Source organism: Zea mays, chromosome 3, assembly GCF_902167145.1.
Source record: "Zea mays cultivar B73 chromosome 3, Zm-B73-REFERENCE-NAM-5.0, whole genome shotgun sequence".
Taxonomy (NCBI): Eukaryota; Viridiplantae; Streptophyta; class Magnoliopsida; order Poales; family Poaceae; genus Zea; species Zea mays.
The window spans coordinates 2672658-2692166 of NC_050098.1; the positions used below are offsets into that span (position 1 = coordinate 2672658).

Below are 19509 nucleotides of genomic sequence, written 5' to 3' on the forward strand. Positions count from 1 at the left end.
AAAGAGAATACGCAAATTATCCTCCTCATCACTAGCATTATCATCACTAGACGATTCATATTTAGTGGAGGAGTTGGATTTAACCTTCTTCTTTTTGCCGTCCTTTGCCATGAGGCACTTGTGGCCGACGTTGGGGAAGAGAAGTCCCTTGGTGACGGCGATGTTGGCGGCGTCCTCGTCGTCGGAGGAGTCGCTTGAGCTTTCGTCGGAGTCCCACTCGCGACAAACATGGGCATCGCCGCCCTTCTTCCTGTAGTACCTCTTCTTCTCCTTTCTTCTCCCCTTCTTGTCGTCGCCTCGGTCACTGTCACTAGACATAGGACATTTAGCAATAAAATGACCGGGCTTACCACATTTGTAGCAAACCTTCTTGGAGCGGAACTTGTAGTCTTTCCCCCTCCTTTGTTTGAGGATTTGACGGAAGCTCTTGATGACGAGCGCCATCTCCTCATTGTCAAGCTTGGAGGCGTCTATTGGTTGTCGACTAGGTGTAGACTCCTCCTTCTTTTCTTCCGTCGCCTTGAATGCAACGGGTTGAGCTTCGGATGGGTCGCCAAGCTCGTTGATTTTCCTCGAGCCTTCTATCATGCACTCAAAACTTACAAAATGCCCGATAACTTCCTCGGGGGTCATTTTAGTATATCTAGGATTACCATGAATCAATTGAACTTGAGTGGGATTTAGAAAAATGAGAGATCTTAAAATAACATTTACCACTTCGTGGTCGTCCCACTTCTTGCTCCCGAGGTTGCGCACTTGGTTTACCAAAGTCTTGAGTCGGTTGTACATGTGTTGTGGCTCCTCCCCTTTGTGAAGCCGGAACCGACCGAGCTCCCCCTCGATCGTTTCCCGCTTGGTGATCTTGGTGAGCTCATCTCCCTCGTGCGCGGTTTTGAGTACATCCCAAACCTCCTTGGCGTTCTTCAACCCTTGTACTTTGTTATATTCCTCTTTACTTAGTGAGGCGAGGAGAATTGTTGTGGCTTGTGAGTTGAAGTGCTCGATTTGGGCTACCTCATCCTCATCATAGTTCTCATCCCCTACTGATGGTACCTGCGCACCAAACTCAACAACATCCCATATGCTTTTGTGGAGCGAGATTAGATGAAATCGCATTAAATCGCTCCACCTAGCGTAATCTTCACCATCAAAAGTTGGTGGTTTGCCTAGTGGGACGGAAAGTAAAGGTGTATGTTTGGAAATGCGAGGGTAGCGTAGGGGGATCTTACTATACTTCTTGCGCTCTTGGCGCTTAGAAGTGACGGAGGGCGCATCGGAGTCGGAGGTCGATGTTGATGAAGTGTCGGTCTCGTAGTAGACCACCTTCCTCATCCTCTTGTGCTTGTCGCCTTTCCGACACGGCTTGTGGGAAGAAGATTTTTCCTTCTTCTCTTTGTGGTGAGAAGAAGATTTCTTCTCCTTCCCTTTGTTGGAGGAGCTCTTCTTCTTCTCCCTCCTTTTGGTGTGGGACTCTTCCGATGAAGTGCTCCCGTGGCTTGTAGTGGGCTTTTCGCCGGTCTCCATCTCCTTCTTGGCGTGATCTCCCGACATCACTTCGAGCGGTTAGGCTCTAATGAAGCACCGGGCTCCGATACCAATTGATAGTCGCCTAGAGGGGGGTGAATAGGGCGAAACTGAAATTTACAAATATAAACACAACTACAAGCCGGGTTAGCGTTAGAAATATAAACGAGTCCGAGAGAGAAGGCGCAAAACAAATCCCAAGCGAATAAGCAAGTGAGACACGGAGATTTGTTTTACCGAGGTTCGGTTCTTGCAAACCTACTCCCCGTTGAGGAGGCCACAAAGGTCGGGTCTCTTTCAACCCTTCCCTCTCTCAAACGGTCCCTCGGACCGAGTGAGCTTCTCTTCTCAAATCAAAGCCGGGAACAAAACTTCCCCGCAAGGGCCACCACTCACTTGGTGCCTCTTGCCTTGATTACAATGGAGTTGTGATCTCAAGAACAAATGAGAAAGAAAAGAAGCAATCCAAGCGCAAGAGCTCAAATGAACACGGCAAATCACTCTCACTAGTCACTAGGGCTTTGTGTGGAATTGGAGAAGATTTGATCTCTTTAGTGTGTCTAGAATTGAATGCTAGAGCTCTTGTAGTAGTTGAGAAGTGGAAAACTTGGATACAATGAATGGTGGGGTGGTTGGGGTATTTATAGCCCCAACCACCAAACTTGACCGTTGGCTGGAGGCGTCTGCTCGATGGCGCACCGGACAGTCCGGTGCACACCGGACAGTCCGGTGCCCCTGCCACGTCATCACTGCCGTTGGATTCTGACCGTTGGAGCTTCTGACTTGTGGGCCCTCCTGGGTGTCCGGTGCACACCGGACATGTACTGTTTGATGTCCGGTGCACCGGTATGGGCATGTCTGACGTCTGCGCGCGCTGCGCGCGCATTAAATGCACCGCAGGGAGCCGTTGGCGCCGAAAAGAGCCGTTGCTCCGCTGGTACACCGGACAGTCCGGTGCACACCGGACAGTCCGGTGAATTTTAGCGGAGCGGCTGCCGCGCGAACCCGAGGCTGGCGAGTTCCGGAGACCGCGCTTCCTTGGAGCACCGGACATGTCCGGTGCACACCGGACAGTCCGGTGAATTATAGCGCGCCGGCTTCCGAGAATTCCCGAGGGCGAAGAGTTCGAGTTGATGTCCTCTGGGCGCACCGGACACTGTCCGGTGCACACCGGACAGTCCGGTGCCTCCAGCCAGAGGTGCCCTCGGTTGCCTCATTGCTCCTCTGTTGAATCCAACACTTGGTCTTTTTATTGACTGAATGTGAACCTTTTGCACCTGTATAATCTATACACTTGGGCAAACTAGTTAGTCCAATTATTTGTGTTGGGCAATTCAACCACCAAAATTATATAGGAACTAGGTGTAAGCCTAATTCCCTTTCACTGGAACTGTCAAGACATCTTTAGCAAGTAGAGCAAGAATAGGATAAGTGAGCTGATGCCACCAACATAGGACATTGAAGTCTTCATCAAACTCAGTTATAATATCACTATCTAAGTAAGATGCCAGCTCAGAAATGGATGCAACAGTAGAGATAGAACTAGAACCTGGTCTTCTTCCCACAGAAAACTCACCATCATAGTCATCATCACCATAGATGTCATCCCATGCCATTTTTTCTTACCAGAACCAAGAGACGTTGGGTGTTGATTAGCACGCAGGCATGCGTGTCACCAAATTTAGCTTCATACAACTGAAATATATTGGAAAGTTTAGATCTAACTTCAATTGGAACATTAGAGTAATTTGTACCAGTTAAGCTAGCTAACCTGACAAGGAGTTTGTTAAAACCCCTCATCTTAGCCCTTGGGTCTAAAATAAATGCAACAGCATATAGATAGGGATATCCCTCCAATATTTCAAAAATTTATCTTTCATAGGGACAACAACAGCCCTAAGAAGTCTATCATTTTCAAATGAATTTAGATGTCTGGCTATCCTCAGACTATGGTGTAGCATCAAAGTAGCAATAGGGTAGTAAACACCAGACAATGCAACAGTGGATTCATAAAATAATTCTAGGAAAGAAAGAACTTTTTCAGTAACTGTCCAATGATCATTAGTGAGTAAAGTACCATCAGGATTCAAAGGATATTGAGTTTTGATAAAAATGGAGCCGGCTGAAATATTGAGCCCTTGACCTCGACAACGAGCACGAGGAGCATAGCTGGAGCCGGCTGCCTGACCCCTCGAGTCCTCGACCTCTCGCACACGTCTCTGACTCCTCAACGACTACACGACACCGGATTTCACCGATACCTATGTTGAGGAACACACCGGAAGGATTAGGGCCCGAGGAACACACTGATAGAATCATAGAATAGGGATAGGAGTAGGGTCCGAGGAACTCACCTTGTGGAGTCGAAGCAACGGAGACGACGGACGATGGCCAGGATCCGTGGAGCGAGGAACACCGGAGGGGATTAGGGTTAGGGAGGGGACCAGGAGAGGAAGGTAAGGACAGAGAGGAAGTATAGATGTCCAAGCACGGCGGCGTTGGGCGGCAGGGAACTGAGTCCAAGCATAGGAGACACCGACGGCCGACGACGAACTGCAGATTCAAGAGGGGAGAGGGGATTAGGGTTCGGGCGGAGTCGTAGAGAGAGCGAGCGAGGCGAGGGCGAGAGCGCTAATGTGAGGCGAGAGCGTCAAAGTGAGTCAGAGAGACGGATGTCGGCCGAGTCGAGGGAGTGGGGTGGGGCGCGCGTCCGGTTAACATAAACCAGGCCGCCGCGTGCCTCCCCTCAAACGAGTCGGGTCGGGCTAAACCCGGTGGGCTGATTTCTGTGGCCCAGTCCGACACGGCGAATGGGCCGGGCTAGCCCAGGCATGATTGAAGCCGGGTCGTGCCGGTTCTGGGCTGGGACAAATTCGTGTTGTGTCGCGGGCCACCTGATGGGCCCGGCGCAGATGGACATCTATAGGTGGAGTCCGGTTTCTCCTCCATGTTTCCTGTGCTGTTCTTTCCTCCAGTGGAGTACAGTAGTATGCATTGGGTCTTGGGAATGCATGCATGCATTCATCCTGTTTCTGAAAAGGCAGGCCCCGGGTGAAACGGTAGCTTTGAAGCTGCCGCGGGTGGGATCTGGTCGGTCAACAGTCAACACAGAACGGATTTGTTGCCTTGCTAGCAGCACCGGGCGTCCCTGTTTCTGTTTGGACTGTTTCGCAACGGAGATTAGCAATCGGGCTGTGACGCTAGCTAAGCTGCCACTCGTGTTACTTGGACAGGCTGGACAGACTTCTTTCTTTCCTTCCTCCCTTTTTTTTCCTTTTGGACGTCAGTATCTGCCTGCTGTTTGTTTGTTTGTTAGTAGCATCCGCCAAAAAAATTTAAAACAAATCCAGCTCTGACTGTTGCCGCAACAAAGATCTGAAAATACACTAGTACGTAATAACATCTGAAAGATTATTGTTTTTTTTATCCAGGGACGTTTGCAGGTTGAACCCGTGATGTATACACTATATAGCAGCTGGAGATGCCTATAGAGTACAGTACAGTACAGTACCACTTCTCTCTCTCTCTTTCTCTCTGCTTTACCCAACAGGCGAGGCGACAGCGGACTCTAGCCTTTGTTCTCTCAAGTTATTATTAGACAGATGTGCGGAAGGTCCTGAGATTTTTCCTGCAAAGATAAGATAGGCCTCTCTTTGGGCAGATCTGCTAATACCATGCCCACTTTCAGTGGCAAAAACGCAGCAGCGCCTTTAGAGCCGTGGCGCCCGACCCCTTTCTTCTCCAGCCAGACCAGCGCCTTGCATTACATGTGACAGAAAAGAAAAGAAAGAAAGAAAGCCTCCGTTGGGTTGTCTTGCTCGCCGCTGCTCCCGTCACTTTCACCAGGTATACTTGCAAAGCAGGAGTAGCTACACTCTCTCTTAGGTCCTGCCTGATCGCCAATTAACAAAAAATAAAAAATAAAAAAAGGGGATAGAGAATGCAGAACCATATACTATGTATGTATGAGGCGTTAGTGCCGGTTTGCATCGTGTGCGCGAGGCAGGGCAGGTAAAGCAATGGCCGGCCACGCCGTCTTTTTTTGTGTCTGTGGTTTCGGGAAGGAGAAGTCAACGCCCAAAAAATTTGCGCAATTTGCGTGGTCCGTGCGATTCGTCACTACGTGTCTCGCAAACTTTCAGCATCTTCAAACCGCTTCTCTACTGTTCGCGTTCGTGTAACGTCCAGATATTTAACTGCAAGTTACGGTGTGTTATTTGTATAGTTAAACTACTCTACCTTATTTGTAATAGTAACAATTAAAACTTTTACCACAGAAAGAAAGAAAAAAACGAGTATACCAACGCACGCCGTACTGTTCTTCATCAATCAATCCTTCAATCACGGTCGCGATGGCCAAAGCGCCTACGCCCTGCCTCTGCCACCTACAACCGACGCCGCCATAGACACCATCGCGATCGCCGAGGACGAGGCCACCATCACATCCTCCACCGTCGACGCCTTCACCGCGACGACCGCACTCGCCTGTGACGTCACTGGTCGCCGGAACCACAGTCTCCGCGACCGCCAACAAGCGACACACATGCATCATGGCTAAGGAAAAGAAGGCACATACACATGACACTCCTAAGTACACTTCTAGTGACGAGGAATCTGATGATGATATATATTATAGCGATCTTTTTAAGAGCTTGGATAGATCTAAAGTAGATAAAATTAATGAATTAATTGATGCTCTTAACGAAAAAGGTGGATTGCTAGAAAAGAGCCGTTGAAGACGTATACATCGCATCCTCAAGAAGACGTATATGAGCTCCTAACATGTAACAAATCCAATGTTTCTTATTTTGGTGTATTTGGGAGCTAATACTACATCTTGGTCAATAAAGGTAGATATTCAAAGCTTGCTCCCAGAGCCGTTGAAGGGTTTTTACTTTGTTATGATTCAAATACAAAGACATATAAAGTCTTCAACATATCTTCAGATTTAGTTGAAGTCACTAGTGACGTTGTATTTGATGAGACTAATGACTCTCCAAAAGTGCAAGTTGATCTTGATGACTGAGATAAAAACGAGATTCCAACGGCCGCAATAAGGACTATGGAGATAGACGATGTGCGACCGCAACAACATCAAGTACAAGATTAGTCTTCTTCCTCGACGATGGTGTAACCCCCAACTTAAGATGAGGAATATGTACCTCGAGACGACGACATGAATAAGAGGGGCACTAGAACTAGAAGAAAAAGAGGAGGAAGGCAATAGGTATATCGACCCGATGTACTTGCTTGGCTATATGCGTAAGTTAAGTATGTCGGTCTATTAAAGTAATAACGTCGGTTTATGACCTAAACCGACGTTCTTTAATAGTATATCAGAGAGATAAAAAAGATAAAGAAAAAGAAAGTCTTTTACAAGTGTCTGTCCAGAGACGAGGCTCACGGGACAGGACCACCGCGAGCACGGAAATATATAGTCAAACGAAATGTCCCTCCCTCGCTCCCCTGGAGATTATGACTCGGAATCATGAGGTCGCCTGCTATTTGGTGTTATCCCTGCACAAAGGGATATGCTAGAGAGTGAGTGAGAGAGACAGAGCAAAAAAGACACAAGTCTAGTGCATGCATGCCTGATTATACAGCACCTCCGTCCGTCCATGGATGTCCGCCTTTAAATTTTATTTTGCAGGGATTTCAGAGCTTTGTGTTTGGAATGCATGATTGGGTTTCAAGTGCCTGAGAGCGCAATCGATTGCAACCCAGATGCCCACAAGGCTAAACTATCAACTCAAGTGGAGTGCTGCCTTGAATTTGAAATGGCGTCACGCACCCAGATGGCCATCAGCGTGAGTGCGTGCGTGTTACAGATTGCGCGTGTCGCCGCTACAGTAGCGAACGCTCTCTAGTACTAGGCAATTCATGGAGGGTGGTGGTGCTGCTGGCCTGCTGCTGCACCGGCGGTACGGATGCATGCGACCAGCACGAGGCTTGGTCACTCATGTAGGAAGCACTGGAGCAGCGGGAGGGGGAGGAGGACGAGGACGAGGACCGACCGGGCGGCCCGCCGCGGCGTCAGCCACCAGCAGCAGCGCGGCAGCACAGCGTTCCGCGGCTCGGGAAGGCTTAGCTTGTTGCGCACTCAAAGCCTGGCGGCCCCGGCCCCGGCCCCGAGCACGGACAGGCACGCGGCCCCGGGAGCGGGCAGCCGGCAGCGTACGGCGCACGTGCGCCGCGTGTGCGCGCCCCCGCCTAGGAAACAGTGGTCGGCACGCCTGGCCACCACACACGGCCGGGCCCGGGGCCGGGGCCGCGACGGCGACGCCACTTGACCTCACGCTCGCTCGGTCGGCCTGGCTCGCCGGCGTGCAGCCTACTCCTCCGTCTGCCCAGCGAGTCGGGTCGAGAGTGTGAAACGCGGCCCGCACTCCTCCCGTGTTGTTTTGTTTGGCGTCGCGCGCGTGTTTTTGCTGCTGCTGCTGCGGCGGCGGCCGTCGGCGTCGTGGGTGGCGAGTGCACACGGCGTGGTGTGGGGCGGCGGGGCCGTGTACCCGTGCCGTGCCGTCGCGTCGCGTCGTTTGGCAAGCCACGGGTCAGGCTGACGGTGACGGCCGACGCTGACGAATCCATAGACATAGCCATAGCTCTAGGTTGCCGCGGTGTGTGCTCGCTCTGTAGTTGTCTGCTCCCGTTAAAATTTCGGACGAGACTTGAGGCGACGCCGCCCTCCTCCCGTCCTCCGTCGCCCTGTCCCTGTGCGGACTGACGCGCAGGCAGGCATTCCGGGCCTTGGGAGGCACACACCTCGCTCGCACCGCTAGCTAGTACTGTAGAGAGAGAGAGAGAGGGCAGTGGCAGCAGCGCAGGCAAGCAGGCAAGCAGGCCTAGGCGGCTAGGCTGCTATGGCAGGGCGAACGCGGCCAACGGGGGCGAGACACGAGGGCGTGCAGGTCCCGATGGAGGGGACGTGAACGTGACAGACGGGGCTTCCCTTCTTCCACAATGACCCAAAAAATCCTCACAATCTCAACGCCAGAAGCCGTCGTCCTTTCGCACAGTGAGCCTAGCCGCGTAGCTAGGACGGTCCACGAAGGACAAATACAGTTTGCTCGTCTTCTTTGCCCCCCATACCACCGGCTTCGCCTCGCCGGGCTGGCTAAAGTTGGTTTCGTAAAGTTGTCTTCGTTCTCGGTGGGTCGACCCCTCGCGCGCGCGTGGTGGGGCCGCCCCGTCGGCCGGCGACGTCCCCGTCCGCCGCTCGTCTCCCCCGTCGAGAGATTCCGACCAACCCGGCCGGTCTGGTTCTGGTCCCGGTCCCATGGGGGGGTAAAGCTGGCGACGTCCTCGGTGGTGGTGCTGCTGCGGACCTGCGCAGGCGATCAACAAGATACCCAAACCAAAGGGCGGATGATGGATCACGGACGGATGGCCGTGGAAGCGTCACAGCCCAAGCCGGGTGCTGGACAGAAAGGGACGATGGCCAAAAGAGGGAGGGGGGGAGAATTCCCCGTCTCCTTCCTAAAAGGCGATGAGCACCGCTCTCCTCTCCTCTCCTCGTCGTCCCCGTCCCACATGCTTCTCTACCGGTTAGCCCATCCCTCTCTTTCCCATGTATTCCTTCCTTCCTGGCCTTGCCGTTATTTGAATTTTGAACCCGGAGCAGAGCACTGTGCGCACGCCTACGTAGGGAACGGGGGGAGGAGGGCTGGCCGCCGTGCAAGCAAAGGCGGTCAAAAGAGTCCAAGGGGCGCGGCATTTTGCAGGCGAGGCCACGCACGGTGGCAGGAGAACACAGCGTGAGCGACGCCAAGCCACGCACAGCCCCTGCGCTACCCACGAGGAAAAGAGGGCGGGTCAGACGAGTTAATTAACAACCCCGAAGCAAAGCCATATGCCATTTCATAATCCTTGTCGCCGGCCGGCGGCGTGTCCTCGGGGCCCCTCGAGCCACGGCGCTCGACGGAAATACCGCTACGGCGCAGCTACGCAGAGCACGGAAAAAAACACGCGCACCAGAGACCCCATCAGCCAGGGGACGCCGTAAATGTGCCGGTTCCGCTGCGATCCCAGCGACCAAGACCGGCTCCGGCAATTACTGCTGCGTACGGCCCTCCGGTGCGAGGCGAGCAAACAGCGGGCCGTATGGGGAACCGTCGCGCCGTCCGTCGTGCAACACACTGCTGCCCGCCCAGACGAGGCGACAGACAAAACCAGAGACAGCACGTCGCTAATTACTCATGACTTGATTATAATCCCCGACGATTACTGATAACTCGGTGAGCAAGGGGCAGACAGACAGCCTCGCTCGCCCCGGTCAAGGACTCTTCTTCCTCCTTGCCGGGGGGGTAGATGCTCGGCACACATGGCAGCAGCGGCGGCGGCGGGGCCACAAGGACGCACTGCAGAGCCGGACGGACACCTCTTATCTCTCTCTCTCTTCACCTTACGCTAAAAGAATTAACGACTAGGACCCAAAAAAACAACAACAGCACGAAAACAAAATTGGCCGGACGGGCTAGGCGGATCCGGTGCGCAGAGGGAGGGGAGGGCTGGCGGGCGGGCGGGAGCGCTAGACGACGGGCAGCGGGTCGATCTGGAACAGGTCGGTGATGTCCTGGAAGAAGTCGTCCACCTGCTGCCACCTCGCCGGCGACGCCGCCTCCGCGTCGGACGGGCACTCGTCGGGGCTCGCCGCGGGGAACGGCTCCGGCAGCGGCGGCAGCTTCTCCTCGGGGATGTCCGCCAGGAAGTCCAGCGTCGGCTCCGGGAAGTCGGCCAGCAGGTCGAAGTCAGTGTACAGCGGGGGGAAGTCGCCGCCGAAGCAGTCGTCGTTGGCGAAGAAGGGGTATGCGTACACGCTGCTCCTGCTGCCGCCGACGCCGGTCGACTCGTCGGTCTCCGCGGCCGGCGCCGGTTTCTTGCAGGTGGCGTCGGCGGCCGCGGAGGACGGAGGGAACGTGCGGAGAACGGAGGTCGGCGAGGCCGCCGCGGCGTGGGACTCCTCGCCGGAGTCGTAGGAGGACGTGGCGGAGGACGACGCGTTCTTGGACGCCGGAGCCGGCGGCGGCTGCGGGAGGCGACCCGCGACCTCGTCGGGGACGGGGACGGGGACCGCCGCGTGCTCGAAGTTGGTGGTGGCGTCGGCCCCGCGGAGCTGGATGGCGGCCGAGTCGTACACCTTGGCGGCCTCCTCGGCGGTGTCGAAGGTGCCGAGCCAGACGCGCACCCGGCGCCAGGGGTCGCGGATCTCCGCCGCGTACTTGCCCCACGGCCGCCGCCGCACGCCGCGGAACCGGGGCTCGGCGCCGGCGCCGGCGCCGTCGGACTTCCTCTTCCGCCCCGGGAGGGCCAGCGGCCTGGGCCGCTCCCCCGCGACGGCCCTCGCGGACGCCGCCTCCTCCTTCACCGGCACCGCCCGCTGCAGCCGGATCTCCTGCACGTAGCGCTTCACCCTCCTGCGCGCGGCCGCGCCCTCCGCCTCGTCGCCGGACGAGTCGGTCGCGTCGTTGTCGTCGCAGAAGACCCGCACCGTCCTGGGCCCCGCCGCCGGCGCGGAATCCATCGCCCGGGAAGTGACCTCGACGTGCTCCGTCCGCTTCACCGCCAGGAACATCTCCTCCTCCATGGGCCACATCACTCCGCTCGCATTTGACTCCGCAACCAAGCTTGGACACCCGACTAAAACCCCTCAAGAAACCCTCTTCCGACGCTTTGGTATGTGGGGGATGGCACGGGCACCCGACCTCCTACGCCCCGGAGGTGGAGTGGAGACGCGAGGCACCGGGCTTGGGTGTGGTGGGGGTGGGTGTCTCTGCCGGCAGCACCGCCGCCTGGCCTGCTGCCCTGCGTGGGTGCTTTGATGCGCTCGCTGTCGCTGTTTGTTGTTGTTGCTGCTGCTGTGCTGGTAGGCTGAGCACCGGGAGTCCGCCCCACTTTTATAGCATCCCGGAGCCCATTTCGGAAAGCCCGGGGTTTTTGTTTACACCTCCAAAATTCTTTTTTTCTTCCCTCGCCTTTCCTTTCCTCCGGGTTGGGGTGGGGGTGTTTCTCGTACTCCGGCCCTTTTCACAGAAATTCCCCTCAAAAAGGACGTTATTTCAAATTTCGAAAGCGTGTGGTCTAGCAGACGAGCCGGTGAAAAAACGACGAAAAAGTGAATGCCCTGGCTGCTCGCTGGCTGGCAGAACTGCCTGTTTAACCGCAGGCAGTAAAAACAGATCGACGTACGCATCCTAACCACCTGCCCCCGTACGTTTACTTTTCCCACCGCACAGGCAAACACGCAGGCAGGCAGTAATTCCCCTGCGCAGGACCCACCTGTAAATGACAGCTGAGCCGGGTATCCAACGGTACCGGGCCGCCGTATCCTCCTCCGGTCCCACCTGCAAGCGACGCGGAGATTCTAGCGGCGGCCGACGCGTCGGGGGAGCTGCGCTTCCGGCGGCCCCACGTGTCAGGGGGCGTCACGTGAGCACGGCCTTGCACTTGCACGGGGTCGGGGTGGGGTTTAAGCTGTGGTCAAATCTTTGGGGGTGGTGAAAGGCCGCGCGGCGTGCCGACGGACGGACGTGCAGCGGCTTCCTTTCTCTCTCTCTCTCTTTTTTTTTTCTCTCCCTTTTTTTTCACCCCGGCCACTCCTGTGCTGTTAAGTGATCCAGTCGTGCAGTAATTTCGGGATTCACGAGGGATGCTGATGCCACGCGTAGTTTTTTCGTTGGAGATATTTCCGCCGGGGTCCTCTCTCTTTTTCTTTTCACTTGCTCGTGAACTGTTAATAATCTGATCGTTATCTTTTTCAGTCGGCCCGGGGCAGCAAAACGTCAGACAAGCGGTCTCCTTGCGTGCCAAGGCAAAGGGAGCCAACCCGCCCACCAAACCCCTGCGCTGTGAATTCCCCCCCCCCCCCCCCCCCCCCACACTTCTCGTTTAAAATCTGGAAAAAAAATCTCAAAATCGTTTTTTTTATCAGATCTTGGAGATACACTTATCTATGCTACTGCCATAAATGCAGTACTATGGAAACTGATCTTGGCTGGCGTGAATATGTTCTGGCGACAGAGGAGGCATACTGGAATGGCCTGTGGACTGTGGTGTGTGACCAGTTGTTTCTTTTTTATTTATTTATTTACAGCCTTTGCACAACAATGCGACCTGAAAATGCAATATATGGTTGCAGATATTGTTTGCAGATTCTCTCATTGATGGACAGGAGAGGGAGAAACCTCTAACAGGCAGGAAATAACTCTAGAAACCAACAGGCTTCCTTGTCTTGCTCCATTTGAATTTTGAAATGTCAAATGTGAAATGTCCAAGTGTTCTTGACCAGCTGTGCTCTATCCAATCTCATGTAGACACGAAATACTTCCAAAAGAAGGAAGATGTTGAAGAAAATTTAGCACCCCAACTTTTTTTTTAATTTCTGTGCACACAAATGAAGAAACTAATAAGCTCACTAAACATTTAACAATTTCGCCTAAATTTCTCCCGATCACTAAAAACATAATCATGCCCTTCCTCGTTCTCCATAAGCACGCTTAGGTAGTAAAGTTAGACCCTGTTTAGAAGCAACCCACTTTTTAAGAAACCAGTTTTTATCTTTTACTTAGGAGAGGTCAGCTTCTTGTTTTTAAGAAACTGAGAATCTAATTTCTATAAACTGAGTCATAAACTTGTATATTTGGAACCACCTCAATTTCTATAAACCAAAGTCTTAAAAACTGGGTTCTTCCAAACAGGGCCATAATCCCTAAAGAAACATGATTCATGAAAGACATTGTATTCATACAGTTATGTCATGTTTGATTTCTAGGAAATAATATGATTTGGAAAGTAATCTAATAATAAAATGAGAAGCAATTTCTAGATATTAGTTTCCATTCGTGGGATCCAACCTGCGGTTAACGAAATTGGGTGGATTTTTTCATTCGAGACATTTGGTTGGTTGATAAACTAATTCTGCAAAGGAAAAAAAGTAGCTTGCTTATCACAATACTTTTTCTAAGCATTCGATATTGTACCATTTAGTTATTGTTCGGTTATTCCCGTTCCATGGGAGTGGAGCAGATTGAGAGAGATTAGGATGGAATTTTACTTGCTAGTGACTTAAACCCACTCAGTCTCATCCAATTCATATGGATTGAAATAAAAACGAGCAGGCCCTTAGTTGGCACATTGCATATCATTCGGTCAGTTGGAGCCACCCACGCCATCACATGTAATTTGCTCCGTGTGGTTTATTTTTGTCGCCATTGAGTAGACTCGTCTCTTGGATCCACCTCTATGGATGAGTTGGACATTGTTCTAAAGATACTAAATGCAAAAAAAATTGTAAGTGTTTTGCACATCTCCGCAAGCTTTAACATAATATTGCACGATTATGGGGTATATGAAACACACTTTAATATTCTCACTAGATGTCATGGGTCTGTAAAACAACTTTGTTTCAATAAAATATGGAAACATGCAAAGCACTAGAATTGTTGTGGAATCTTTTGAATTCTTGATCATAATGGTATTGATAAGACTTAGTCGTTTTTTGTGTGAGCTTAATAGTTATTTAGGAAAGAAAATGAATGTAGAAATTTTGAGCACCCTAAGCTTGTTTCCATATGCCCGTTTGTAAAGGTGGAACAATAGGCCAATTGTTTGGTACACGGTTTTGGTCGATTGGATTATGTGGAAGCGTATCGATATGATAAACGACGTCTGGTTAGCTGGAACCGACTACATTGCTAGATGTGAATTTGTTTCGATGTTTTTTGTCTTCATTGAGTCGATCCACGTCATGAATCCATCCAAGGAATACAGCTAGTTCAATCGCATCTCTATGACTATCACCCTAACCATGGACATTTTTGTTATTATATTATTATTTCACGTGCTAGATCTCAACTGCATTTGTATTTACGCTTCCCATTGAACTAGCATGCATGTAAATCTGATGGCAATTTTCTCATGCTCTAGTATCACGAAGAATTGCACTAATATGTTGGCAACGAGAACCAAAAGAGAACACCAAGTAAAAGATAGGTTGGGAGTGGGGGTGAAATTTGATTCAAGAGTAAAACGAACATTGTAGTGATGAGCAGTAAATAGTTCAAGTTTTCTATTACACTCCTACCCTAATCACATACAATGTTATCTCGCTTAATCCCCATGTTCAATCTATGTTCTCAACTATGTTATGTATCCTCATGATTTATGTTGTTGGACACACTTTTGAAGCTGCTCGTGAGGTCAAACTTGAAAGGCTCCTGAGTCCGAAAACTCCAAAAAGCCTTAAAACCTTTTGTGAGGAATGGGGTATGAAATGAACCGTGATAACGATCAATCATGTGGGATCAACTAGGATTTACGTAGTTGACGAATAATGGAAGATTGTCAATGGTGTAGTACCACGAATTATTAAGTTCAGGGTAATGTAATCCGCACTGTCCAGAGTTGTTTGGACGTCCACGTTCGTCGTTCAGTGTTTACGCTTGTGTTGTGCAAATGAATGTTTAAACTCATGATGTAATCCAGTTTATTTGCAATGCCTTGTGTTTCATATTATCTATACACTTGCCCAATTATGCACAACACAGATTTATGTTCGTGTTTATGAACTCATGTTGCATACACACACAAAACATTCATTTTCATTGACTTCTTCATTTTTAAAATTCCTACTTAACTCATCAAGTTTACAAGCGATCAGGTTATCTATGGCAAACACATGGCATCAATACCCATATGGAGGTCCCTACCATGGAGTTAGGGATGAAAGTGGTAATCTAAACTGTTAGAACAAATTTAATATTTTAAAATATATATGTATAAAATTTGATGTTGATCTTTTCTTATGTTATCAAGCACATTAGTACAAATATGAATAAATTATTATATAAGTTGTTTTATGTATTATTTGCTCCCTACAACACAAAAAGTTGAAAAATTACCGAATTTGTTTCCGAATCCATACCGAAGTTTATATCTATTATTTGAAAAAATGTAGGATGAATTTGAGGTTTACCTTTTATGAATCTTAACAAGTTGGATGTTAAAAACAAGAATACAAATTTGTATTGTATATTCTATATCCTATTTATTCGCAATCAAAGAAAAAATTGATTACCGAATAAATATTGTTTCCGACCGTTTTCATCCCTACATGGAGTCACTTATACTCCTAGAATGGATCAGCCAACAGATGATCCATGGAGTCAACAAGAAGGATTAACTCACAATGAGGTTCATTCTTGTAACACCCGGTTTTAAAGGACAAAGTCGGGTGCATCTCATACATGCGCTAAAGAAGACAACATATATAATAACAGAGTGTATAGAGATAAATGTCACAATAAAATCAGAGTATTTATTACATAGCGGAAGTCTTATTACAAAATAAAATATAAATATAAAACAAACTAAGGATCGTCGGCGCCAATGTCGACTGAGAAACGCCACCTAGATCAAGTCGAGTGCCTCAGTGCTAGGCGGCTCCTCTTCGACCACCTGTTCTTCTCCTGTGGGGGGGTGTGAGACAGCAAGAGTGAGCTCACATACGTTCATAGCTCAACAAGTCGTGGGGAATAATGTGGCATGAACTCACCAAAGGTGGGAGTTCATGTAGTGTAAGGCTGATGTAACACCCGGATTTTAGGGGTCCAAAACCCGGGCGCGAACATAAACACCAGGTGTGCTGGGACCAAGTCTCACACATATGATGCATAGTGGCACAGGATCGAATGTCACATCTTTACTATATAACAGGAGTTCTGTACAAAAATAATTAGATAATTACATCATATGAGGAAACGATCCAGCAACCCAAAGTTGACTGGGAGACGATGGCCTAGACCACTCACGAACTCGTCACAGCATCCTCCAAGCGCCTCATCCTGTGGTACCTGTTCTTGACCTGTGGGGGGTGTGAGACAGCAAGAGTGAGCTAACATACGTTCATCGCTCAACAAGTTGTGGGGAATAATGTGCATGAACTCGCCAAAGATGGGAGCTCACGTGAAGTGTAAGGCTTACCAAAGAGGATGGTTAGAGCTGAGCATTGCTTTTAAAGTTGGTCAAAATTTTATTAGCAATTACTAAGTATAAGTAAATACCAACCCAATTAAGTAGTAGAACAAAAGTAATAACATCACCTGCGATGCAATGCATATGACAAATTGAGTTTAGGTTCCATAAATTAATCATGTGAGTGTCCGAGCTGCTCATGACCGTGAGCACGACTAGTATACCGGTTTTACACTCTGCAGAGGTTGCGCATCTTTACCCACAAGTCATGTTACCCATCTGCCAAGGGATCGCGACTTCCCATACACCTCTACCGAGGAGGCGAGGCAGGGTAACACTACGAGGCCTTTACAAAGTTCCACTAGCTTCAGAAAACCCGCTACAGTTTATAGGAAGCTCCAATGCAGGAATCCCTTGCAGGACCGCCATCGCAGCAAAATCCTCCCGAGGGCCTCCCTACACTGACCACTCCCCTACTGCCCTTGCCCCTTTCGGGTAAGGTAGTCTTCCACTAGCTTTCCTAATTAATCAGCCAAGGGGTCCCATTCCTCCCTTGTGGTAGCACTGTTTTCCCGGGTGGTTCTCCATGTTCCAATTAACATAATGATCTTATCATGAACAGTAAATAACAACTGATAACAAAAGTATAATCATGAATAGTGTAATCTTCATACCCAAAACCACATAAAGCAATAGCAAGTACTACCCAAAAAGTCCAGTGGTAATCAAGGTATAAAGATAGTCAAAGCTAGGGTAACCTATTAGGTCCCATCAAAATTAACCTATGCAGATCATTATGATTAATTAGAACATGAGTGGGTAAAAAGAAGTGATCAAGGGCACAACTTGCCTGGGACTTGAGATTCCAGGTACCAACTTGCTCTTCGGATGATACGTGACCTCACTGCTAGTCGTAGCGATACAAACAAACATGTATAGGCAAAATTAACATTACACCAAACATAAGCACAAACTGAATAATAATAATCTAGGCAACGTTACGAGATTGTAGAAACAAGAACCACTAAATTCGGAGTTACGGTTAAAGAGTTATGGTTTTCCAAAGATCCACGTGGTTAAATATAGAATAGCCTAAGTGCAACATTTTAACCTATATTTCATGACAAAACAAAGTTACCAGATGATAATAAATATTATTATGAGATTAATGCAACTAGAATGGATCAGAATGGAGTTAAGGTTATTGAGTTATGAATTTCTGGAGTTATTGAGCACCTAGAATAGATTAATTCGAATGGACAATTTTAATTCAAGTTTCATGGCTAAACAGTGTTATTGGTTGGTGGACAATATTAAAATAAAATTATTGCAACTGGAATGACTCAATTTGAAGTTAAAATGAGAAAGTTATGAATTTCTAATGATTTTATGTGTTTTGTACAAGATTAAATAAAATATAAATTTTAAGGTGACTTTCATGTCAAAACACTGGCACCAACTGATAAACAATAATATTATAAAATTATAGAAATTGGAATGGATTAATTTGGACTTAAAATGGATTAAATATGAATTTTCCAAGTTTCTAGGATTATTTTTATATCAAAAACCAATTCCTATATTTATTTCCCTATGTTAATCCTTTTCTGGGTCGGGCGCCCAAATCTGTGAAGTGCAGGGGCTCTGGTGAAAAACCTCCTAAGACCCAGAGCCCAGCTACGAGGACCGCGGGTCTATTTATGAAGAACCCAGGGTCGTATTTGAAAATCCGTCTGATTGAAAGGGTATCCGGCCACCAGGGCCACTGGATCGTGCACCCACGGTCAAGATTAAATCTAGCACTTTAATGAACCGGGATTCAACCTCAGCCACGGGATCCCGATCCCACGGTCCAAACGCCATCAACCCCCAGATCCACACGATTCCCTACAGATGGCTTGGATTAAATTACTACGAAGAGTTATCCCAAGATCTAATCAGGGCCGTCCAATCCCAAATCTACGGACACGGCCCCATCTTCTTCCTCCCGTCATTCAGACCGATGGCCATGCGCAGCGCAGCAGCGCTCGCCAGCCGCGGTGGCGCCCCGCCAGTGCAACTCGTTCTCCCTCCCTAGTTTAATCCACAAATCAGAAGGGTGCTACGCGGAGTGGGCATTAATGCAAACAAGGTGGGGTAAATCTTACCAACGTCAATGTCACGAGGGTGTGGGTTCTCGCCATGCCCCGGATCTTCACTGCCGGCAAGAAATTGCGGCGGTTCACGGCTATCATCACCCCGGGCAAGACCACACACATGTACGGTGATCCCAGGAGCTTCATCGCGGGTGCTTCAATTTCTTCGAACGCCTGCGCAGAGGGATTGCCCAAGCAGCCGCACCCGTGGTGGACTTAGCTCCGTTGCGCCAATGGTTAGGGAGGAGCCCAAGGCTTGGTTGGTTAAATAGGGCCGAGTACATAGGATGACCATCCCAACCGGTAAACGCGGGCGAGACCGAAGCGATCCCGGCGGCTGCAACAATCCCCGCGGAAACCGCGGCGGAGAGATTCACCGCCATGCACCCGAGAGCTGTTGCGAAAGGTATGGGGAAAGGGGTCGGCTGACCAATGGGACCCACGCGACAGCGGCGCGGTCACATGCCCGAGCTGGGTAAGCAGGCGCGGCATAGGGGCTGGTCACCAGGCTCCCGAGATTTGGGTCAAATCTCAACGATCCCTGTGACATTTCTGTCATCAGGTGCCTACGCGAGGTGGAAGACACCGGATATCGGGCCCACCCGCCAGAATAACAGGGACGCGGGAGCTTAGTGGGCTGTGAAGAGGAAATCGACCCAGGTATGAGGTATGGTCCCTTTTTGTTTTTTTTTTGTTATTTCTGTTTTCCATTTTTTTTGTAATCAGATTCAATTTCACCAACTTCAAATCTATTTAAATGTACAAACACAAAATCCAGTGTGTATGAAAAGTATTATTTTATTAATTTATTAATTTGTTATTATTTAAACAAATACTTTTTGTTGAATATGCACAAAGAAAGGAAGACCAAATGATCACCAAC

The 19509-nt window shown here is 49.6% G+C and overlaps 2 protein-coding genes across 3 annotated transcripts; one reads left to right on the top strand and one right to left on the bottom strand.

The window, feature by feature from the left end:
• The first annotated feature begins 8508 nt into the window (after positions 1–8508).
• Positions 8509–12898, top strand: LOC103649555 (uncharacterized). Of its 2 annotated transcripts, none has more exons than XM_023301951.2 (4): positions 8509–9068; positions 12282–12368; positions 12452–12572; positions 12659–12898. In XM_023301951.2, the coding sequence occupies exons 1-4, from the start codon at positions 8890–8892 to the stop codon at positions 12722–12724; spliced, it is 453 nt and encodes a 150-aa protein (XP_023157719.1). In that variant the 5' UTR covers positions 8509–8889; the 3' UTR covers positions 12725–12898. The 2 variants fall into 2 exon arrangements, with proteins under 2 accessions (XP_023157719.1, XP_008673500.1); XM_008675278.4 differs by having other exon boundaries at positions 12494–12572; positions 12659–12886.
• LOC103649554 (pathogenesis-related genes transcriptional activator PTI6) lies at positions 9707–11579 on the bottom strand. Its single transcript, XM_008675276.4, has one exon. The coding sequence runs from the start codon at positions 11114–11116 to the stop codon at positions 10052–10054; it is 1065 nt and encodes a 354-aa protein (XP_008673498.1). The 5' UTR covers positions 11117–11579; the 3' UTR covers positions 9707–10051.
• Positions 12899–19509: the final 6611 nt, after the last annotated feature.

Coding starts and splice junctions, on each gene's coding strand:
- LOC103649555 (XM_023301951.2), top strand. CDS start 8,890: ATGATGGATCACGGACGGATGGCCGTGGAAGCGTCACAGCCCAAGCCG. Junction 9,069..12,281: donor TCCCACATGCTTCTCTACCG/GTTAGCCCATCC, acceptor TATCTTTTTCAG/TCGGCCCGGGGCAGCAAAAC. Junction 12,573..12,658: donor GGAATGGCCTGTGGACTGTG/GTGTGTGACCAG, acceptor ATATGGTTGCAG/ATATTGTTTGCAGATTCTCT.
- LOC103649554 (XM_008675276.4), bottom strand. CDS start 11,116: ATGTGGCCCATGGAGGAGGAGATGTTCCTGGCGGTGAAGCGGACGGAG.